General features: G+C 42.2%; 1 protein-coding gene across 1 annotated transcript in view; it reads right to left on the minus strand.

The window, feature by feature from the left end:
• col27a1b (collagen, type XXVII, alpha 1b) overlaps positions 1-9,200 on the minus strand; it is a 112,063-nt gene extending 102,863 nt beyond the window's left edge. The window contains exons 1-2 of the mRNA XM_079815247.1: positions 8,737-9,200; positions 5,814-5,884 (exon numbers count right to left, since the gene is read on the minus strand). Of these exons, the coding sequence (XP_079671373.1) occupies positions 5,814-5,884; positions 8,737-8,789 (124 nt within the window). The 5' untranslated portion in view covers positions 8,790-9,200. The remainder of the gene's footprint in view (positions 1-5,813; positions 5,885-8,736) is intronic.
• Between the last annotated feature and the right edge of the window lie 8,835 nt (positions 9,201-18,035).

The raw sequence follows: 18,035 nt of genomic DNA on the forward strand, positions 1-18,035 counted from the left end.
GGAAAGAAGGCAAGCCTGCGGAAGCAGTGTGATGCTTTGGGCAATGTTCTGCTGGGAAACCTTGGGCCCTGCCATCCATGTGGATGCTACTTTGACGCGTACCACCTACCTAAGCATTGTTGCAGACCATGTACACCTTTCCATGGAAACGGTATTCCCTGGTGGCTGTGGCCTCTTTCAGCAGGATAATGCGCACTGCCACAAAGCAAAAATGGCTCAGGAAAGGTTTGAGAAGCACAACGAGTTTGAGGTGTTAACTTGGCCAACAAATTCCCCAGATCTCAATCCAATCGAGGATGTGCTGAACAAAGTCCGATCCATGGAGGCCCCACCTCGCAACTTACAGGACTTAAATGATCTGCTGCTAACATCTTGGTGCCAGATAGCACAGCACACCTTCAGGGGTCTAGTGGAGTCCATGCCTCGATGGGTCAGGGCTGTTTTGGCAGCAAAAGGGGGACCAACACAATATTAGGAAGGTGCTCATAATGTTATGCCTGATTGGGGTATGTGTCTAATTTCAATGCTATTGTGTTTGTGTACATATTTAATATGGCCGAATCTTTAAGCATGACTGTTTTTTTTTTTTTATATGAAATTGTAACATGGTTACAATAACATTACATGTGTAACAATAACTAAGGTTAATAAAAGTATTGCTCAATTTCAACATATACGTTTACATTTTAATGTAAACAAATACATTTTTATAGCCTGAATGCAAGCCGAACTTAGCCCCGCCCACAACATTTGAGGTCGGCAGTTCGGTCTGGACTTGATCCGTTGGGGAGCAACTATGCCCGAACAGAAGCTGTTCGGACCAATCAAATTGTCAGGGCGGGCTTTAGACAATGATGGACAGATGATAAACAGTAACATAAGCATCCACGTCACCAAAGAGCGCTTGGGTTGAATTTGTTCTAATCCTAAAAGGAGAACTTGTTCGTATATGCATTCACCTTCACTATTTCTCTCAGAAATGATGATCGTGTTGGTAAGTAAACTCTGTGTATCCTTAAAATCTTTTTTTCAACACTGGCAAACATCGTTTATACCTACTTCTTCCAGCGCGCGTGCACAGGGTTGCCAAGTTTTCACAACAAAACCCGCCCAATTGCTACTCAAAACTAGCCCAAAGCAAGCCCAATAGCTTTCCGGGGGGGGTTCTCCTGAAAAAAAGGCGTTTGGGGGGTAAAATATGTGTTTTTTTTTGGCTGGGTTGCCTGGGTTCCTGGGTCTAAATATCACATAATTGGAGTCACTTAAACCCGCGGACATGGAAAAACAGACTGCGGTTTTGGCAACACTGTGTGCAGTTGAGTTCTGTTGACATTTGACAACTAACGTTATGCGTCGCTCCGTTGCTCTGATTGGTTGTAGGTCTATCCAATTGAGGTCTTTCCTGGTTCCGTTGAAACACGCCCCATAATCACCATAGACAGTAAAAGAAATGGACAGAGCGACTCCATAGACTTCAACGGAGATAATGGAAGTCAGATAGAAGCACTCACTTCCTGATGGCTGAGCGTACTGCGCAGCCTAAAGATGTAGATCCACTTGTCCGTGCAACACTTCTGTCACGCCGCACTCCACTTTATTCCTATGGGTGACATCAAGCGGCTTTAACGCGCCAGCAAAGCATTCCAAAAGGCGCCGCTGCATTTGAACAAATGCCACGTTTCAAAAAAGCTGGCCAAAGCCCAACTTTGTGCAAATTAATCCGTTGAACGCGACGCGACTATCCAATAGAAGTAGAGCACATGGAGACGGAGGGAAGTCTCTCGCCGGTCCTTTGTTTTTCATTCCCCGCTGGCTCAAACGCACGGCCATAGCGGTAAACTTGAGGAACGCCCATCAACATGCACATGAGGGGAAGCGTCACAACACCACGCTTCAGTCGTGCCGCAAAAGTGGATCTGTATCGTCAGATGCGTTAAAGTCGCTTGACGTCACCCATAGAAATAAAGTGGAGTGCGGCGCGACAGAAGTGTTGCACGGACAAGTGGATCAGCACCTTAACGATACAGATCCACTTTTGTGGCACGACTGAAGCGTGGTGTTGTGACGCTTCCCCTCATGTGTATGTTGATGGGCATTCCTCAAGTTTACCGCTATGGGCGTCCGTTTGAGCCAGCAGGGAATAAAAAACAAAGGACCAGCGAGAGACTTCCTTCCGTCTCCATGTGCTCTATTTCTATTGGATAGTCGCGTTGCATTCAACGGATTCATTTACATAAAGTTGAGCTTCGGCCAGCTTTTTTGATGCGCGGCATTTGTTCAAATGCAGCGCCGCCTTCCCGGAATGCTTTGCGGGCCCGTTAAAGTCGCTTGACGTCACCCATAGGAATAAAGTGGAGTGCGGCGCGACAGAAGTGTTGCACGGACAAGTGGATCAGCACTTTGAGCTTGACGACGTAGATGTGACGTGAGCAACCTGTCTGACAGAGGCAAGTCTTCTAGTAGTTGTGCAAAGTGAAATCTGAATCACCGAATCTCGCAGAGACAGAGAGGGTGAGCAGGAGCAACTTTTGATGAATGAAGCAGGATCTGCAACATCTCTATCTGCGTTTATGCCTCCACGTCCCCCCGATTGCCTCATAGACAGTAAAAGATTGCCTACGAGCTTCTCCTCGAGTCTATGCAATAATTTGCTCAACAGTGCGACACAGTCGCGTGGTTATGACGCAATCGTTAGCCTATATTTTATAAAAACAGCTTCAACGGGGCAATAGTGTAAGATACAAGGTAATGGAGCCTTTTATACATTGTCGTGTTTGTTTAGAATTAAACAATGGACAAATGGATTCTTTAAACGCCTCAGATGTAAAGATATTCACTGTCAAAGTGAGGCCAAAATGAATCGGAGTCAATGGGATGCTAACAGCAGGTGATGGCTTGGTTAGCAATGGCCGCGCCTATGGAAGGTACGGTTTCATGAATGATCGAAGATTAATTAATATATTAATATTTTTTATATTTAAAAAGTACTACATTTTCATGGTTCAGTACTATTTTATGTGTTATGTTTGTTTTCATTCATTATCTAGTTTAAAAACTAATCAGTTGATTAATCAACCTATATAGTTATCTGTAAAAATCCACGGTCAACCTCTAGTCTGAAAGAGTCTGAAACAGCATTAAAAAAATAAACTTCTTTAAAGCAGGGCTCAAGATAAGCACAACTCACTGACCCAGGGCCAGTGTGAGCAAGTTTAGGACCAGTTGACACAATTGATTTGGCCACATCAGACCACTGCTGCATTACATCACTGGATCTTACACTTGTTTTTATGCCTTGCTTTGAACGAGCTGGTTATAGTAGTTTGTAGTAATTTTGTTGAAATTGTGAAAATTATAGTGTAGGGAGCACAAGTTAGAAGGGTTTAAAAACACAGTCTCGTGAGCAGGTGTACTATTATGTACAAGATGGTGAAATTTCAAGAAATCGTATGATTTGGGTTATAGAAAATGGCCAATAAACTTATAAAAGCGATATCTTTCAATTTCGCCATCTCATACAAATGATTAGCCATTGGAATGTGTTAGTTGAAAATGATAAGATAGTCAGTAAAGGGTTTGGAACTTTCTTTTTTTTTTTCTTGTGTACCAGTTTGCAGAACAGAACAGCCAATCAGAGTAATCTCCCTCACCGACTGCTCAACGGTGATTCAACATGCTCAATTGGCCAAAAAGCCGCCGACAGGGTCTGACTAGTGCCAACGCTGTGGAACACACCGCAAAAACTGGGCTGACAGATGCTCATCGACAGCTTGACTTTGGCTGACAAAAAAAAAAAAGGCCTGCAGAACTGGGTGCCCGTGAACAAGGATGGGAGATTTCACTTTGTGTCCTTCTGGATGGTCCTAAACCAATGCAATGAATGGGGACACCATAATCTTCCATTCTTCATGTATATAAGCCTCTTTGGTCAGGACTAGGGCTGCCCCAGACTAACGATTTTTCTAGTCAACTAGTAGTCACTCATTTAAGCTATTAGTCGACTAATCAGACGTTTATTTTAATGTAATAATATACTATTCTTGGGGTTGGGAGTGGCTTTGGAAAATGGTTTCAGTTTCAGGGCTCAGAAAGAATATTATAACATTGTTGTACACTACAGAGAAATACTAAACCATAATAATGAACATTTAAAATATGTAAGCACACAAGCGCACACATAAAGCTTGGCAAAAGTAACGATTATGAATGTGTTTAAAACATGTCTAGACTGTCTAAACATTTGAACATTTTATTAATAAACTAGAGATTTCTGAGTCTGTGTCGGCTGAAAAGATGAAAGATGTCAGAATGAAAGCGGCCATGTAAAGTGGCTAACGTTAGGCTACTACATGTATCAAATGACAAGCCACGTTTGAGGTTGATGAATGAAAGGCAAAGGTTTGTATTTCCTGCCCGACATAATTACCACATGGCCTTTATGGACTGAATGACTTCGCCACTTCCTTTTTCTTTGACTAACTGAATAACTAAAATTTGGTGGACTTCACGTGATGTCATCGTCCAGCTCAGTTCAGTTCCTTTCTCATCCAATAGTGTTTGTTTAAGTCAGAAGATGCATTTGAAATGGGACAGTAAAGTGTGTAGATCACTTGACTAGAAGCAAGCTGAAATCTACCATCAATTCAAATGCAACAGGAAATTATGTCAGAATGAAATGTCAGTGGAAAATGGAATGTCATACACTGGAAATCATACTTTACACTAAAGATAAGAGCCACGGCTAGAGAAGAATTCCAGAAACTCTCCAGCAACGGCTCACAAAGATGACTTGATCATAAGTCATGTGGCGGATGCCCGGATAAATCTCAGGCAGCAGAGGGGGAATGTGCTATATGGACTGTCTCACATATGGTAAAAACATCAAACATACACTCAAGAACAAAGGCATCTTTCATGACTTGTTTAAAACATGATGGTTGTTGCGTTTCATTAATGTCTGACACAGAAGTACCATATGTTACATGTACATGAATGAGTTAGACTGAATGTGACGGATGATATGAACCTCCCACCACATTAAATCTGGTCAAAGCAGATGTGGGAATTCCAGACACACCTTGAACGAGAACTAAAATGTTTAGGCTACTTGGTTGAAACAAACAAGTACATTTTAACATCTTAAAAAGTGCAGTATAGTTCATGTCATGCATAGCTTCTTTATGTTATGCATTGTGCTGTAATTTCAGTCTCTACAAAGCGTAATACCTCAATTGAATTGAAAGTTATACATTGCAGGAATAGACCACCAGCATTATTTATGCAAGAAGTAAATACAGGATCTGTCCAATATTAAAAACTTTATACATCTACAGTCAGCAGACTCGGTCAGTGACATCCAATCAGGCACAATGCCATTTAAATGAGGTTGGAATCAAAGGCAAAGCATATAGAATCCAGAAGCAATGGTTTATGATTTACTAGAGAAAAATAAACAAACCAGCCATATATCATCTAAAATATTGTTAACTCTGGCAAATATGGGGCACACTGCTTCTTAAAAACAAAGTACCTGTAGCCTCTTTCACCTCTGACTCATGGAAAACTCCAATGGGTTGTAACATTAGAGGTCTATTTATCCAAGTCCTGTCAAGTGTCCTCAAACTTTATTGCAAGGCAGTGTGAGGTCTTTGGACTTCAATGAACCCATGTGCTCATGTAATGGACAGGGTTATGACACAGATGTCAAGACCATGGTGAAAGTGAACAGAAGCATATTTTGCATGCTGACCAGGCACTAAAATTGTGTTAGAAAATATACAGGTTTTGAAAATCTATGAATGAAAATCACTTACCTGCAGACTGTGCTTGTGCAAGCATCAGACAGCATGTACAGTAAAGGACCATGGAGAGAAAGACAGCTCTCCTGTTAAAAAAATGAATTACAGTTACAAACTGACCAAATCAGACATTTAGTTGACAATGATTTGTGATTTTACAATGTCTCCTGGCAACATCACGGCTCAAGCATTAATATAAACAGTAGCTACAACTTAGTAGCATGCATTTATTTCCAGTCATTTGTCTGCCAATCTTAATTTTACGCCTTTTCCACAGTTTTGAACCACTGAAGAACTACAATGAATAAAACAACAGGTTTATACTACCGTTCAAACGTGTGCTTTTTTACGATCACCAAGGCTGCATGTATTTGATCCAAATACAGTAAAAACAGCTATACTGTGAAATATTATTACAATTTAAAATAACTTTTTTCGATTTTAATATATTTTTAAAATGTAATGTCTTCCAGTTATTGCAAAGCTGAATTTTCAACATCATTACTCCTGTTTTAGGGTGACCCTTCAGAAATCATTCCAATATGCTGATTTGTAGCTCAAGAAACATTTCTTATTATTACAAATCAATGTTGAAAACAGTTCTGCTGCTTAATTTGTGTGTGTGTGTGTGTGTGTGTGTGTGTGTGTGTGTGTGTGTGTGTGTGTGTGTGTGTGTGTGTGTGTGTGTGTGTGTGTGTGTGTGTGTGTGTGTGTGTGTGTGTGTGTGTGTGTGTGTGTGTGTGTGTGTGTGTGTGTGTGTGTGTGTGAAAACCGAGTTGTCTTTAATTAATAGAAAAAACAGCATTTATTTGAAATAAAAAAAACATTTTGTAACATTACAAATTTCTGTGCGGTCACTTTTTATCAATTTAATGCATCAGTGCTAAACAAAATATTAATTTCTTTAAAAAAATTTAAAAAGAAAATCTCACTGACCCCGAACTTTTGAACTTAAAAGGTGCAGTGTGTGATTTTTAGCAGCATCTAGCGGTGATGTTGTGAATTGCAATCGACCAGCGCTACGGTAGCCGACACAGGACAAAAATGTTGTTGCCAGAGAGAGCACAGAGTGACTTGAGCTCTGTAGAGAAGTTTGTCCGTTTAGAGCTACTGTAGAACCATAATGCCGCAAAATGGCGATTTCACTGTAAGGGGACCCGCTGTGTATGTATAGAAATGGCTAATTTTAAGGTAATACAAACATAACAGCGCATTATGTAAGGTCTTTATACACCACTGAAAACATAGTTCTAGTATCTGTCAATAGATCCTCATAAATACTACACACTGGACCTTTAATAAAGTTCAAACATTTAATTCCCACATGCATACTTACTATAAATCTGTTTTCAAAGCTTATGTGTCCAATCTCTTGAATGACAATGAGAGACAAGCACTAGCTTAAAGGTCCAAATGTAGTGTGTTGCAACACTGAGACAACAACAATTCCTCTGAGAAAGTTATTTAAAACTCATGAAAGGTCAAACCAAAGAACCAAAAGGCCACTGGTCTTTTTTTCTCTCAGCTTCCGAAAGAAAACAAAGCATTGGGATCACATTGTTCCATTCTACACTAAAGCATCACCACATTCATCTAAATTATCAGTCTAGTCAGTGTCCAAAAGCAGTGCTCCATCTGCCTGTAGACCCAGTAACACTTGGCAGCAGCAGCAGCCTTTACTGTAAAGCCCTAACAGCTGTTTCTGCTCAGTAGGCAGTCAAAGCTTATCATCTGCCTGGATACCAAAAATTTGCGATGCTCCATATAGAAAGTGAGTGTTTCCTCTCAATATGCCAAGGCAGGGGAATTCTGAGAGCTTCATTCTAAGAGCTCTTAAATCAATCAAATGAGTTAATACACTGAAATGAGTGCAGTGAATGATGGTCAATGTCAAGGCCCCCAATGTGAGTTCATTCTTAAATTATTACATTTTATCTATCACCCTGATACATGAAAGAAGAAAAAAAAGAGCACTAGGTGTTCTAGGTGGTCCAGGAGTGTCTCTAAAATTCTAATGGTTCCCCCTAGAAATTGATTGACAAGTGCAGATTTCTTTCATGGGGTCCTTAAATTGGGGTCTTTATTTATTTGCACTATATGCAACAAAATGGTTGGTTCTATTACAATAAGCAACGGTGGTTCTTGACTAGCAATCTCAAGACTCGACCCATCACTCTGGTGTTCAGTTATATATTCTTTTTCTGCCCCCATGTGCTGACACTGTGGATGTGGGAATACCATTCGTGAGTAGATATTGTAGTTTTACTTTAGTCAGCATTTTCTGTCATAGCCACAAGAACTAAACACTTGCCATGCTGCCCCCTCCCACCGATATCCCTTTTCACACAGCCCCTCCATGGACAATGATACAGTTCAGAGAGTGCAAAGAGAGAGAGACATATAATCTAAACTCAAGATTTCACCCCTTCACCCCTAATAAAGTTTACTCAAACCGGAATATAACAAATGCTATTAAGATATGTCACAACAACTGATCGCTCTGTGCCAATTCCACAAATGAGAAAAACTAAGTAAATAATAATGACAAAATATTTGAGCAGGACTGGTCATACATTCCACACACTAAATAAAATAAGTAAATAACTCCTAAACTCAACCTAAATCACTGGTTACAAATACATAAAAGTCAATTAATTCATTAAATCAGTCAAAAGGAAGTTAATCTAAAAAAGAGGAATATTTTGCCTCTAAAATTCTGGAGGAATGCTGTTCAACAAAGTTAAACAAGTTTTCTGTGTCCCATTCATTCATCAAGTTTCCCCAAACTCCAGAATGGACATCATAACGGACCTCCCTTCGCGAACTCATTCTTCCTTATGTAACCGAGCTGACAGCCAACAGGCTAATTTATGACCCATTTAACGTTTGTGTGAAATCTATCTATCTATTGTCATGATGTGAGAGCGCTGTTACTCACCCCCCAACTCCAGCTGCTTTGAGTCTGGAGTTCGGGGCATTGTCCGGCTCCATCGCGCTTACTTCATTCTTCCTCGGGAGTGTTTGCTGCAGTCAAGACATGACAGAGTTGCTGAATTACTTCCATTTCACAACGTCCCTTAATAACTGCTGAAGGTCTTACTGGACACCACGGTACAATACGCTACTACATGCCGTAGTCTTTCCCAAGTCCCAAATGTAATACTTTCCAAAGAAAGGAACCTGCAAGGCGCAATGCCGACTTCTCCATCTGACAGCAATAGATCCGATGATGCTGAAAACTAGAAAGTTAAGTCCAAAGAGGCACAGACATCGTTTGCTGAGGTGAAGTACAAGCGCTTAGTCAAGTCGCCGAATAAATCTCAAGTAGGACTTAGTAGGCATGCTGAAGATTTGAGACACTGGAAGCATATTTCCCTCTGTCGCCCTCAACTGTCTTCTGAGGAAGAAACACTAAGCTCTGGAAACTAGAAGGGATTGAATGGAAGGTGTGTCTTTCCAAACCGCTGCGTTTTTTTTTAGCTTTAGTCGACAAAAATAAAATAAAATAATGAAGCAAATATATTGAAGGGCGTCATACAAAACAAGTTCAATTCAAATGCAACTCTGGTAAATCACAGATGTGGATTAGTTCTCCTTCTCCCTCAACTCACTTTCATGCTGATTTGGGCAATTGTTCTTGTGACACACTGAAAGTGTTATTTAACTTTCAACAAGAGGAAATAAAACGTTTTGTGTATTTTTTAAAGCATTTTGCAAAGTTCTTTCTTTCAGTGCACTGATAAGGAAGTCCACGGCCTCAGAAATAAAGTTAAAGAAATCTCAGTAACTTTACTAAAAGCACTTTAATGCATTAATTATGCCTGCATTAATTATAATGCATGGTCTCATGTTATCTCAGTTATAATAGCCTAAATTATAATACACCTTTAGAAAGATAATGCATTAAAACATGACAAAAAACCAATTTCAGATGTAAGAAGGATTATGTGAATATTATGATGAATTTTAAGTTTAGTTACAATTATTTGTGAAAAGAAATATACATTATAAACTAACTATACATCTTTAAATTATAGATAATTATTATACTCATTATATAAGTTTATCTTAATTTATATATCACAAAATTTAGTCAGATATCATTGCTTAAAATAAAGAAGAAAAAAAAAACTATTTTTTTTTTCGCAATGGAAGTTTTCCAATGGAAAAGTGTACGCAATTTTGATTCTCAAGCAAAACGATCTTGTTTAATTTTAGATATTTTACTGGAAAACAATGAAATACTAAGTAAATAATAATGACAAAATAGTTGAGCAGGACTGGTCATACATTCCAGACACTAAAAAAAAGTAAATAACTCTGAAGTATAAGGCTACATAGACAGTGTTAGACTGTTTGAAAAAGAAAGCTGTAAAAGATTTAAAAGTTTGTTGACTTTAACCACTTCAGCTCTGCATCATATTTAGATTTTTTTAGAGAATTAGGCATATCTGAATTTAAAAGAGTGCCCCCCTACCCACATACATTGGAGTAGCTAAATTGATAAAAATGGTCTCATTTTATAGAAAACACTCTAAATTTTAACACAGTGGTGGAATATCGCATATATTATATTGTATTTATTCACAATTTTATGATAAACATATATAAAAAGTAATTTTTATTTATTTTTTGATTAATTTGTTATTTGAAAATCTATCATTTTTAATCTGTTTCGTGCAAAGCCCTTCAGTTTCTGTTGATTCCACTAGGTGTCAGTAAACAGGTGGTCATTTTTTTTTTTTTTTTTTTTATATCTCCTTCCAAAAAAAAGTTATTGAGATTAATCTGTCCAAACTATCTAATAACTCCTACTCATCTCCATTGATTTAAACCTGCCGCTGGGAAATTGAAAAGAAGGGTCCGCCTCCTCAACTTTGTAAAGGGAGATCTCGGGCTCTGATTGGTCTAGAAGCATGATCGACATGTCTTTTTTGATGTTTGGCATTATGACGTCATCAAAATCGCGGTTTTGATCTGGACATCAGTGACATATTACAGTGTCGTTTGGCCATGCTTGCTCACAGGCATTTTAAAATGGTATCATTTTGAAGAAAACAACCTAAGGAACGAGCTGATATAGCGTTTGAGGGTGGTAGCTACACAAGGAGGTAGTGATCCGAACAGGAATATGACTCATGTGTTTGCTTGTTCAAATGAGTCATCTTTTGATAATAACGTTACTGTAAAGTGTTGGATCGGTGAAATACACTGCACACTGCACAGTGATATTCTTGAGGGTAAGAGCTTTCATTTGATATATGACTTGTCTATTTTTGGTGAGTTTGTGTGATATAAATATGAAATTTAATATTATTCATATGATTATGATAATTCAGACCTTATTATCTTTTTCTATGTAATATAAATGCAAAAGTGATTGGGTTATCAAGAAAGCTGAGGTTCTAATCTTTCAAACGATACCATATATGTTTTATGCTGCACAACTGATTGTACACAACTGCTGTACAAAAATGATTATGATGCAATATTGGACCCACGGGTGGGTTGGTGGGGGGTTGTAGAGCTGAAGTGGCTTTGAAGCCATTAACCCTTAAACACATACAGTGTATCCGGAAAGTATTCACAGCGCTTCACTTTTTCCACATTTAATGTTACAGCCTTATTCGAAAATAGATGAAATTCATTTTTTCCCTTCAAAATTCTACAAACAATACCCCATAATGACAACATGAAAAAAGCTTGTTTGAAATCTTTTTATACATTTATTTATTTAAAAAAAAAAAAAATTTTACTTGGCGCACCTATGTTTGGGCAGTTTCTCCCATTCTTCTTTGCAGGACCTCTCACGTTCCATCAGGTTGGATAGGGAGCATCCTTGCACAGCCATTTTCAGATCATGTTCAATCGGGTTCAAGTCTGGGCTCTGGCTGTGCCACTCAAGGTCATTCACAGAGTTGTCCCGTAGCCACTCCTTTGTTATCTTGGCTGTGTGCTTAGGGTTGTTTTTCCTGTTGGAAGATGAACCTTCGCCCCAGTCTGAGGTCCAGAGCGTTCTGGAGCAGGTCTCTGTACATTGCTGCATTCATCTTTCCCTTGATCCTGACTCTTCCAGTTCCTGCCGCTGAAAAACATCCCCACAGCATGATGCTGCCACCACCATGATTCACTGTAGGGATGGTATTGGCCAGGTGATGAGTGGTGCCTGGTTTCCTCCAGATATGATGCTTGCATGCCATATGATTCATGATGTTTTGTTTGGGATCACAAATATGAGCCACTTGCTGAATGTACTGGAAAATGAGCTCTGGCAAGGACAGTGATAATGGTATAAAACATTAGCTCAAACTAAACCCTTCCAAGCTCCAAAAGGTAACAAAATGTGCTTTATTTTATTCCTCTGCAATTGCTACTCTAATATCAGGAGGGTTTTCTTGTGACAGGTAGATACTTAGATAATATTGTATTGTGAAATATTACAATTTAAAATAATGGTTTTCTATTTTGATATACTTTATTTCTGTGATGCAAAGCTAAATGTTCATCATCCATTACTCCAATCGGTTCAAACGCTGTTATTTTTTACTTTTTATTCAATGAATCCTGAAAAAAAAAGGTCCAAAACAAATAAGCAGCACAAATGTTTCCAGCATTAATAACAAATCAGTATCAAATCAGCATGTTAGAATGATTTCTGAAGGATTATGTGACACTGACTGGAGTAATGGCTGATAAATTCAGCTTTGCTTCACAGAAATAAATATTTTACTTAAAAAAAAAAAATTTCTTCAAATTGTAATAATATTTCACAATATTACCGTTTTCTGTATTTTTGATCAAATAAACACAGCCTTTATGAGCATGAGACTTCTTTTAAAAACATTAAAACTAGTGTTTCCCAACTTTTGATAACTCTGTGGGTTTTCCACCTTGGTCTTTAATGTCATAGCTTTGCTCAGTCCTGAGTCTGAATGTAGTGTGCTGATGCCATCCAGTGCTGTGAAATTCCTTTCCTAAATAAAGTGCTCATTGAACAGTTTGTTCAGTCTAAACACAAGTGACAGTATCCAGCGTTGTTCCAACATAGCAGACATTCAGCCCAGGGTGTACACAGAACCTTCTAGCTCTGTTCCAACATAAGAAAGGTACACAATGTGTGAAAACGTCTTTAAGGTGGTGAAAACATCTGACCTGAGCTTGTTGTCGGCTAGCCATACATCTCAGTAAAGTGGAGTCCAAAACAACAAATGTGCGTTTTCCCTAGCATGCTCTACTGCCAACACACTTTTAATAATGAAGTTGTGAAATAAACCATCCACAGTGTACTTGAAGTACAGGAGATAGTTATGCAGGGAGTTTATTGACAACAACAGAAACTGAAGAATCGTGGATGGTAAGTAAACAGGATGAAGATATTTAAACTGTTCAGATGAAGAATGTAAGATGATGTTTGCCTTACAAGCCCAGGAGATCGTGGATGGAGATGGAGACACACATATGGAGATGCTGGAGAGGAGAACACAGAAGAGGATCACAGGAGGTAGGTCTAGGAAAAATTGCTGGTGATCAGACTTGGAAGGAGTCAAGGAAAGACTCGACTACATGTAAACAAGACTTGACAAGTGAGTGATGCAAGATGTGTGAGTAAGTAGGTGCTGTGATGATGGTGCAGACAAGGTGCAGGTGCGTGTGATTATCCAGGAGAGGTGATGATGAAATGAATGCAGGTGAGAGCCAGGGAGGATGATGGGAGATGTATAGACATGGTGAACCTGTGACACATAGGCCCTGTCCCAAATGGCACACTTCATGTGCACTTTCGGTCTTGTGGACTTACAATGGCCGCTGCGTGTGCGTGTCCGTTAAGTCCACGAGACCGTAGGGACCGTAGCCATTTGTCATTTTAGGTCATAGAAGGGTACTCGCGAGCGCCCCCTTTGAGGTTGATATGCGCCCTCGATGCGCACTTGAGCTAAACATGTTGAGGAATAAACACCTCTGACCGTTACAGTGCTAAAAATGAGCATTTAGATTTTGCTGCTTCTTGCCATTCACAGAAGATTTTTACAGAATGTTGGTGGTCAAATATTGCATAATTTTGTGCATTTATGAGACCAAATACTGTCAAACAAATGTTTTATGAGCCTGTGGAAACAAGCTTACATGCAGAGCTGTAGACTCTTTAATTTGAAAAGGTTTAATTTAATCCTTTTTTATTTTCTCCCCATCATTTCAGTCACCCCTCCTTGAACTGTCACCTTATCGTGGTGGAGGGGTTTGAGTACCCGAATGATCCCAGGAGCTATGTTGTCCGGGGCTATATGCCCCTGGTACGGTCTCCCAAGGCAAACAGGTCCTTGGTGACGGGTCAGACTAAGAGCGGTTCAGAAGCCCAGTATGATTAGAGAAAAACCAAGGACAGAGACATCGCCCAGCATGGTGCCAGGCCCAGGGTTGGGGCTCGTATGCGAGCGCCTGGTGGCCGGGCCTCCCCCCATGGGGCCCGGCCGGGCTCAGCCCGAAAGAGCAACGTGGGGCCGCCCTCCTGTGGGCTCACCACCTACAGGAGAGATCATAAGGGGCCGGTCCATAGTGGATCGGGCGACAGTCGAAGGTGAGGCCCCCGATGACCTGATCTCTGAACACGGAAACTGGCTTTAGGGACGTGGAATGTCACCTCGCTGTCGGGGAAGGAGCCTGAGCTTGTGCAGGAGGTCAAGAGATACCGACTAGAGATAGTCGGGCTCACCTCCACACACAGCTTGGGCTCTGGAACCACACTTCTTGAGAGAGGCTGGACTCTCTACCACTCTGGAATTGCCCATGGTGAGAGGCAGCGGGCTGGAGTGGGTTTGCTTATAGTCCCCCAGCTCAGCCGCCATGTGTTGGAGTTCACCCCGGTGAACGAGAGGGTTGCTTCCCTGCACCTTCGAGTCGGGGATAGGTCTCTCACTGTCGTATGTGCCTACGGGCCGAACGGCAGTGCGGAGTACCCGGCCCTCTTGGAGTCTCTGGGAGGGGTGCTGGAAAGTGCTCAGACTGGAGACTCCATCGTTCTACTGGGAGACTTCAACGCCCACGTGGGCAGTGACAGTGACACCTGGAGGGGCATGATTGGGAGGAACGGCCCCCCTGATCTGAACCCGAGCGGTGTTCTGTTATTGGACTTCTGTGCTAGTCATGGCTTGTCCATAACAAACACCATGTTCAAACATAAGGGTGTCCATCAGTGCACGTGGCACCAGGACCCCCTAGACCGGAGGTCGATGATCAACTTTGTGGTCGTCTCATCTGACCTCCGGCCGTATGTCTTGGACAATCGGGTGAAGAGAGGGGCGGAGCTGTCAAATGATCACCTCCTGGTGGTGTGTTGAATCCGATGATGGGGGAGGAAGCTGGACAGACTCGGTAGACCCAAACGTACTGTGAGCATCTGTTGAGAACGTTTGGCCGAACCCTCTGTCAGAGAGCTCTTTAATTCCCACCTCGGCAGAGCTTAGACCGGATCCCGAGGGGGTCTGGAGATATTGAGTCCGAATGGACCATGTTCTCCACCTCCATTGTCGACCCGGCCACTCAGAGCTGTTGCCGTAAGGTCTCCGGTGCCTGTCGAGGCGGCAATCCCCAAACCCGGTGGTGGACACCGAAAGTAAGGAATGCCGTCTAGCTTGTGGGGCTCTTGAGGCAGCTGACAGGTACCGGCAGGCCAAGCGGACTGCAGCCCGGGTAGTTGTGGAGGCAAAAAATCGGGCTTGGGAGGAGTTCGGTGAGGCCATGGAGAAAGACTATTGGTTGGCCTCGAAGAGATTCTGGCAAACCGTTCGACGCCTCAGGAGGGGGAAGCAGTGCCCTACCAAAACCGTTTACAGTGGAGATGGGCTGCTGTTGACCTCAACTGGGGATATCGTTGGACGGTGGAAGGAATACTTCGAGGATCTCCTCAATCCCACCGACACGTCTTCCATTGAGGAAGCAGAGGCTGAGGGCTCGGAGGTGGAATCGTCCATCACCCAGGCTGAAGTCATCGAGGTGGTTAATAAGCTCCTCGGTGGCAAGGCACCGGGGGTGGATGAGATCCGCCCTGAGTACCTCAAGTCTCTGGATGTTGTGGGGCTGTCTTGGCTGACACGCCTCTGCACCATCGCGTGGCAGAAGGGACAGTACCTCTGGACTGGCAGACCAGGCTGGTGGTCCCTCTTTTCAAGAAGGGGGACCGGAGAGTGTGTTCCAATTACAGGGGGATCACACTTCTCAGCCTCCCCGGGAAAGTCTATGCCAGGGTACTGGAGAGGAGAATTCGGCCGATAGTGGAACCTCAGATTCAGGAGGAACAGTATGGTTTTCATCCCGGTCGTGGAACACTGGACCAGCTCTATACCCTTTCCAGGGTGCTGGAGGGTTCATGGGAGTTTTCCCAACCAATCCACATGTGTTTTGTGGATTTGGAGAAGGTATTTGACTGTGTTCCTCGTGGCACCCTATGGAGGGTGCTCTGGGAGTATGGGGTCTGGGGTCCCCTGCTTCGGGCTGTTCGGTCCCTGTACGACTGGAGCAGGAGCTTGGTCCGCATTGCCGGCAGTAAGTCAGACTTGTTCCCAGTGCATGTGGGACTCCGGCAGGGCTGCCCTTTGTCACCGGTTCTGTTCATAATTTTTGGGGACCACGTGATTTCCTCACTGCTTTTTGCAGATGATGTTGTCGTGTTGGCAACCTCAGACCAGGACCTTCAGCATGCACTGGGACGGATTGCAGCCGAGTGTGAAGCGGCTGGGATGAGAATCAGCACCTCCAAGTCCGAGGTCATGGTTCTCAGTCGGAAAAGGGTGGCTGGCCCACTTCAAGTTGGTGGAGAGTTCTTGCCTCAAGTGGAGGAGTTCAAGTATATTGGGGTCTTGTTCACGAGTGAGGGAAGGATGGAACGGGAGATTGACAGACGGATTGGTGCAGCTTCTGCAGTAATGCGGTCGATGTACCGGTCTGTCGTGGTGAAGAAGGAGCTGAGCTGTAAGGCGATGCTCTCGATTTACCAGTCAATCTACGGTCCTACTCTCACCTATGGTCATGAGCTGTGGCTCCTGACCGAAAGGACAAGATCCCGGATACAGGCGGCCGAAATGAGCTTTCTCCGCAGGGTGGCTGGGCACCCCCTTAGAGATAGGGTGAGAAGTTGTCATTTAGGAGGATCTCAGAGTAGAGCCGTGGCTCCTCCACATCGAGAGGAGCCAGCTGAGGTGGCTCAGGCATCTATTTTGGATGCCCCCTGGTTGCCTTCCCAGGGAGGTGTTCCGGGCATGTCCCACCGGGAGGAGACCCCGGGGAAGACCTAGGACACGCTGGAGGGATTATGTCTCCCGGCTGGCCTGGGAACGCCCCGGGGTTCCCCCGGAGGAGCTGGAGGAAGTGGCTAGGGAGAGGGAAGTCTGGGCGTCTCTGCTTAGACTGTTGCCCCCGCGACCCGGCCCCGGATAAGCGGAAGATGATGGATGGATGGATGTATTTAATTCATTTCTGACCGACTTTTGCCTGTGAAACACAAAATCTTGAAATCTGCCCTAGCTCTACTTTAGTGTATACATGGGAGTTCATGATAGAAGTACTGGTGTCTGATTCATAAATGAATCATTCTTTTGTGTCAGATATTTTAAATGAATCACCAAGAGAAGGAAAAAAATATTAATTCATGAACTGGATTGTTTCAGGTTCTTAAATTGAACTCAGTGGTCTATTTGCAAAGGTGCAAACAGCTTACTGGAGGAGAAGATTAGCATTAGTGAATAAATCAACTTAATTAATCAAGTGGTTCTTAGCATATTTGAGAAGAGCTTTGTTGTTCCACCTGTTGAGCAACGTTTTTTTAAGGTTGAGTCATTATGGATAAATCTGTTTATCCATAATTCCCCTCATCTGTTTTGGAATGTATTGGTATTGTGTTGAAGCTTTGTGGTGACGGCTTGTCTCATATATAAAAGGTTCAATATATGTGCAACTTTAAAGGGATAGTTGTTTCCAAAAATGAAAATTTTACATTTATCTGCTTACCCCCAGGGCATCCAAGATGGAGGTGACTTTGTTTCTTCAGTAGAACACAAATGAAGATTTTTTAACTCCAACCGTTGCAGTCTCTCAGTCATATAATGCATGTGAATGGGGTCAAATTCTGTGAGAGTAAAAAAACATGCACAGACAACTTCAAATTAAACCCTGCGGCTTGTGACGACACATTGATGTCTTAAGACACGAAACAGTATTTATATCATTTTTTACCTCAAATACAAC

This window comes from Gobio gobio (genome assembly GCF_949357685.1).
Source record: "Gobio gobio genome assembly, chromosome: 4".
Classification (NCBI taxonomy): Eukaryota; Metazoa; Chordata; class Actinopteri; order Cypriniformes; family Gobionidae; genus Gobio; species Gobio gobio.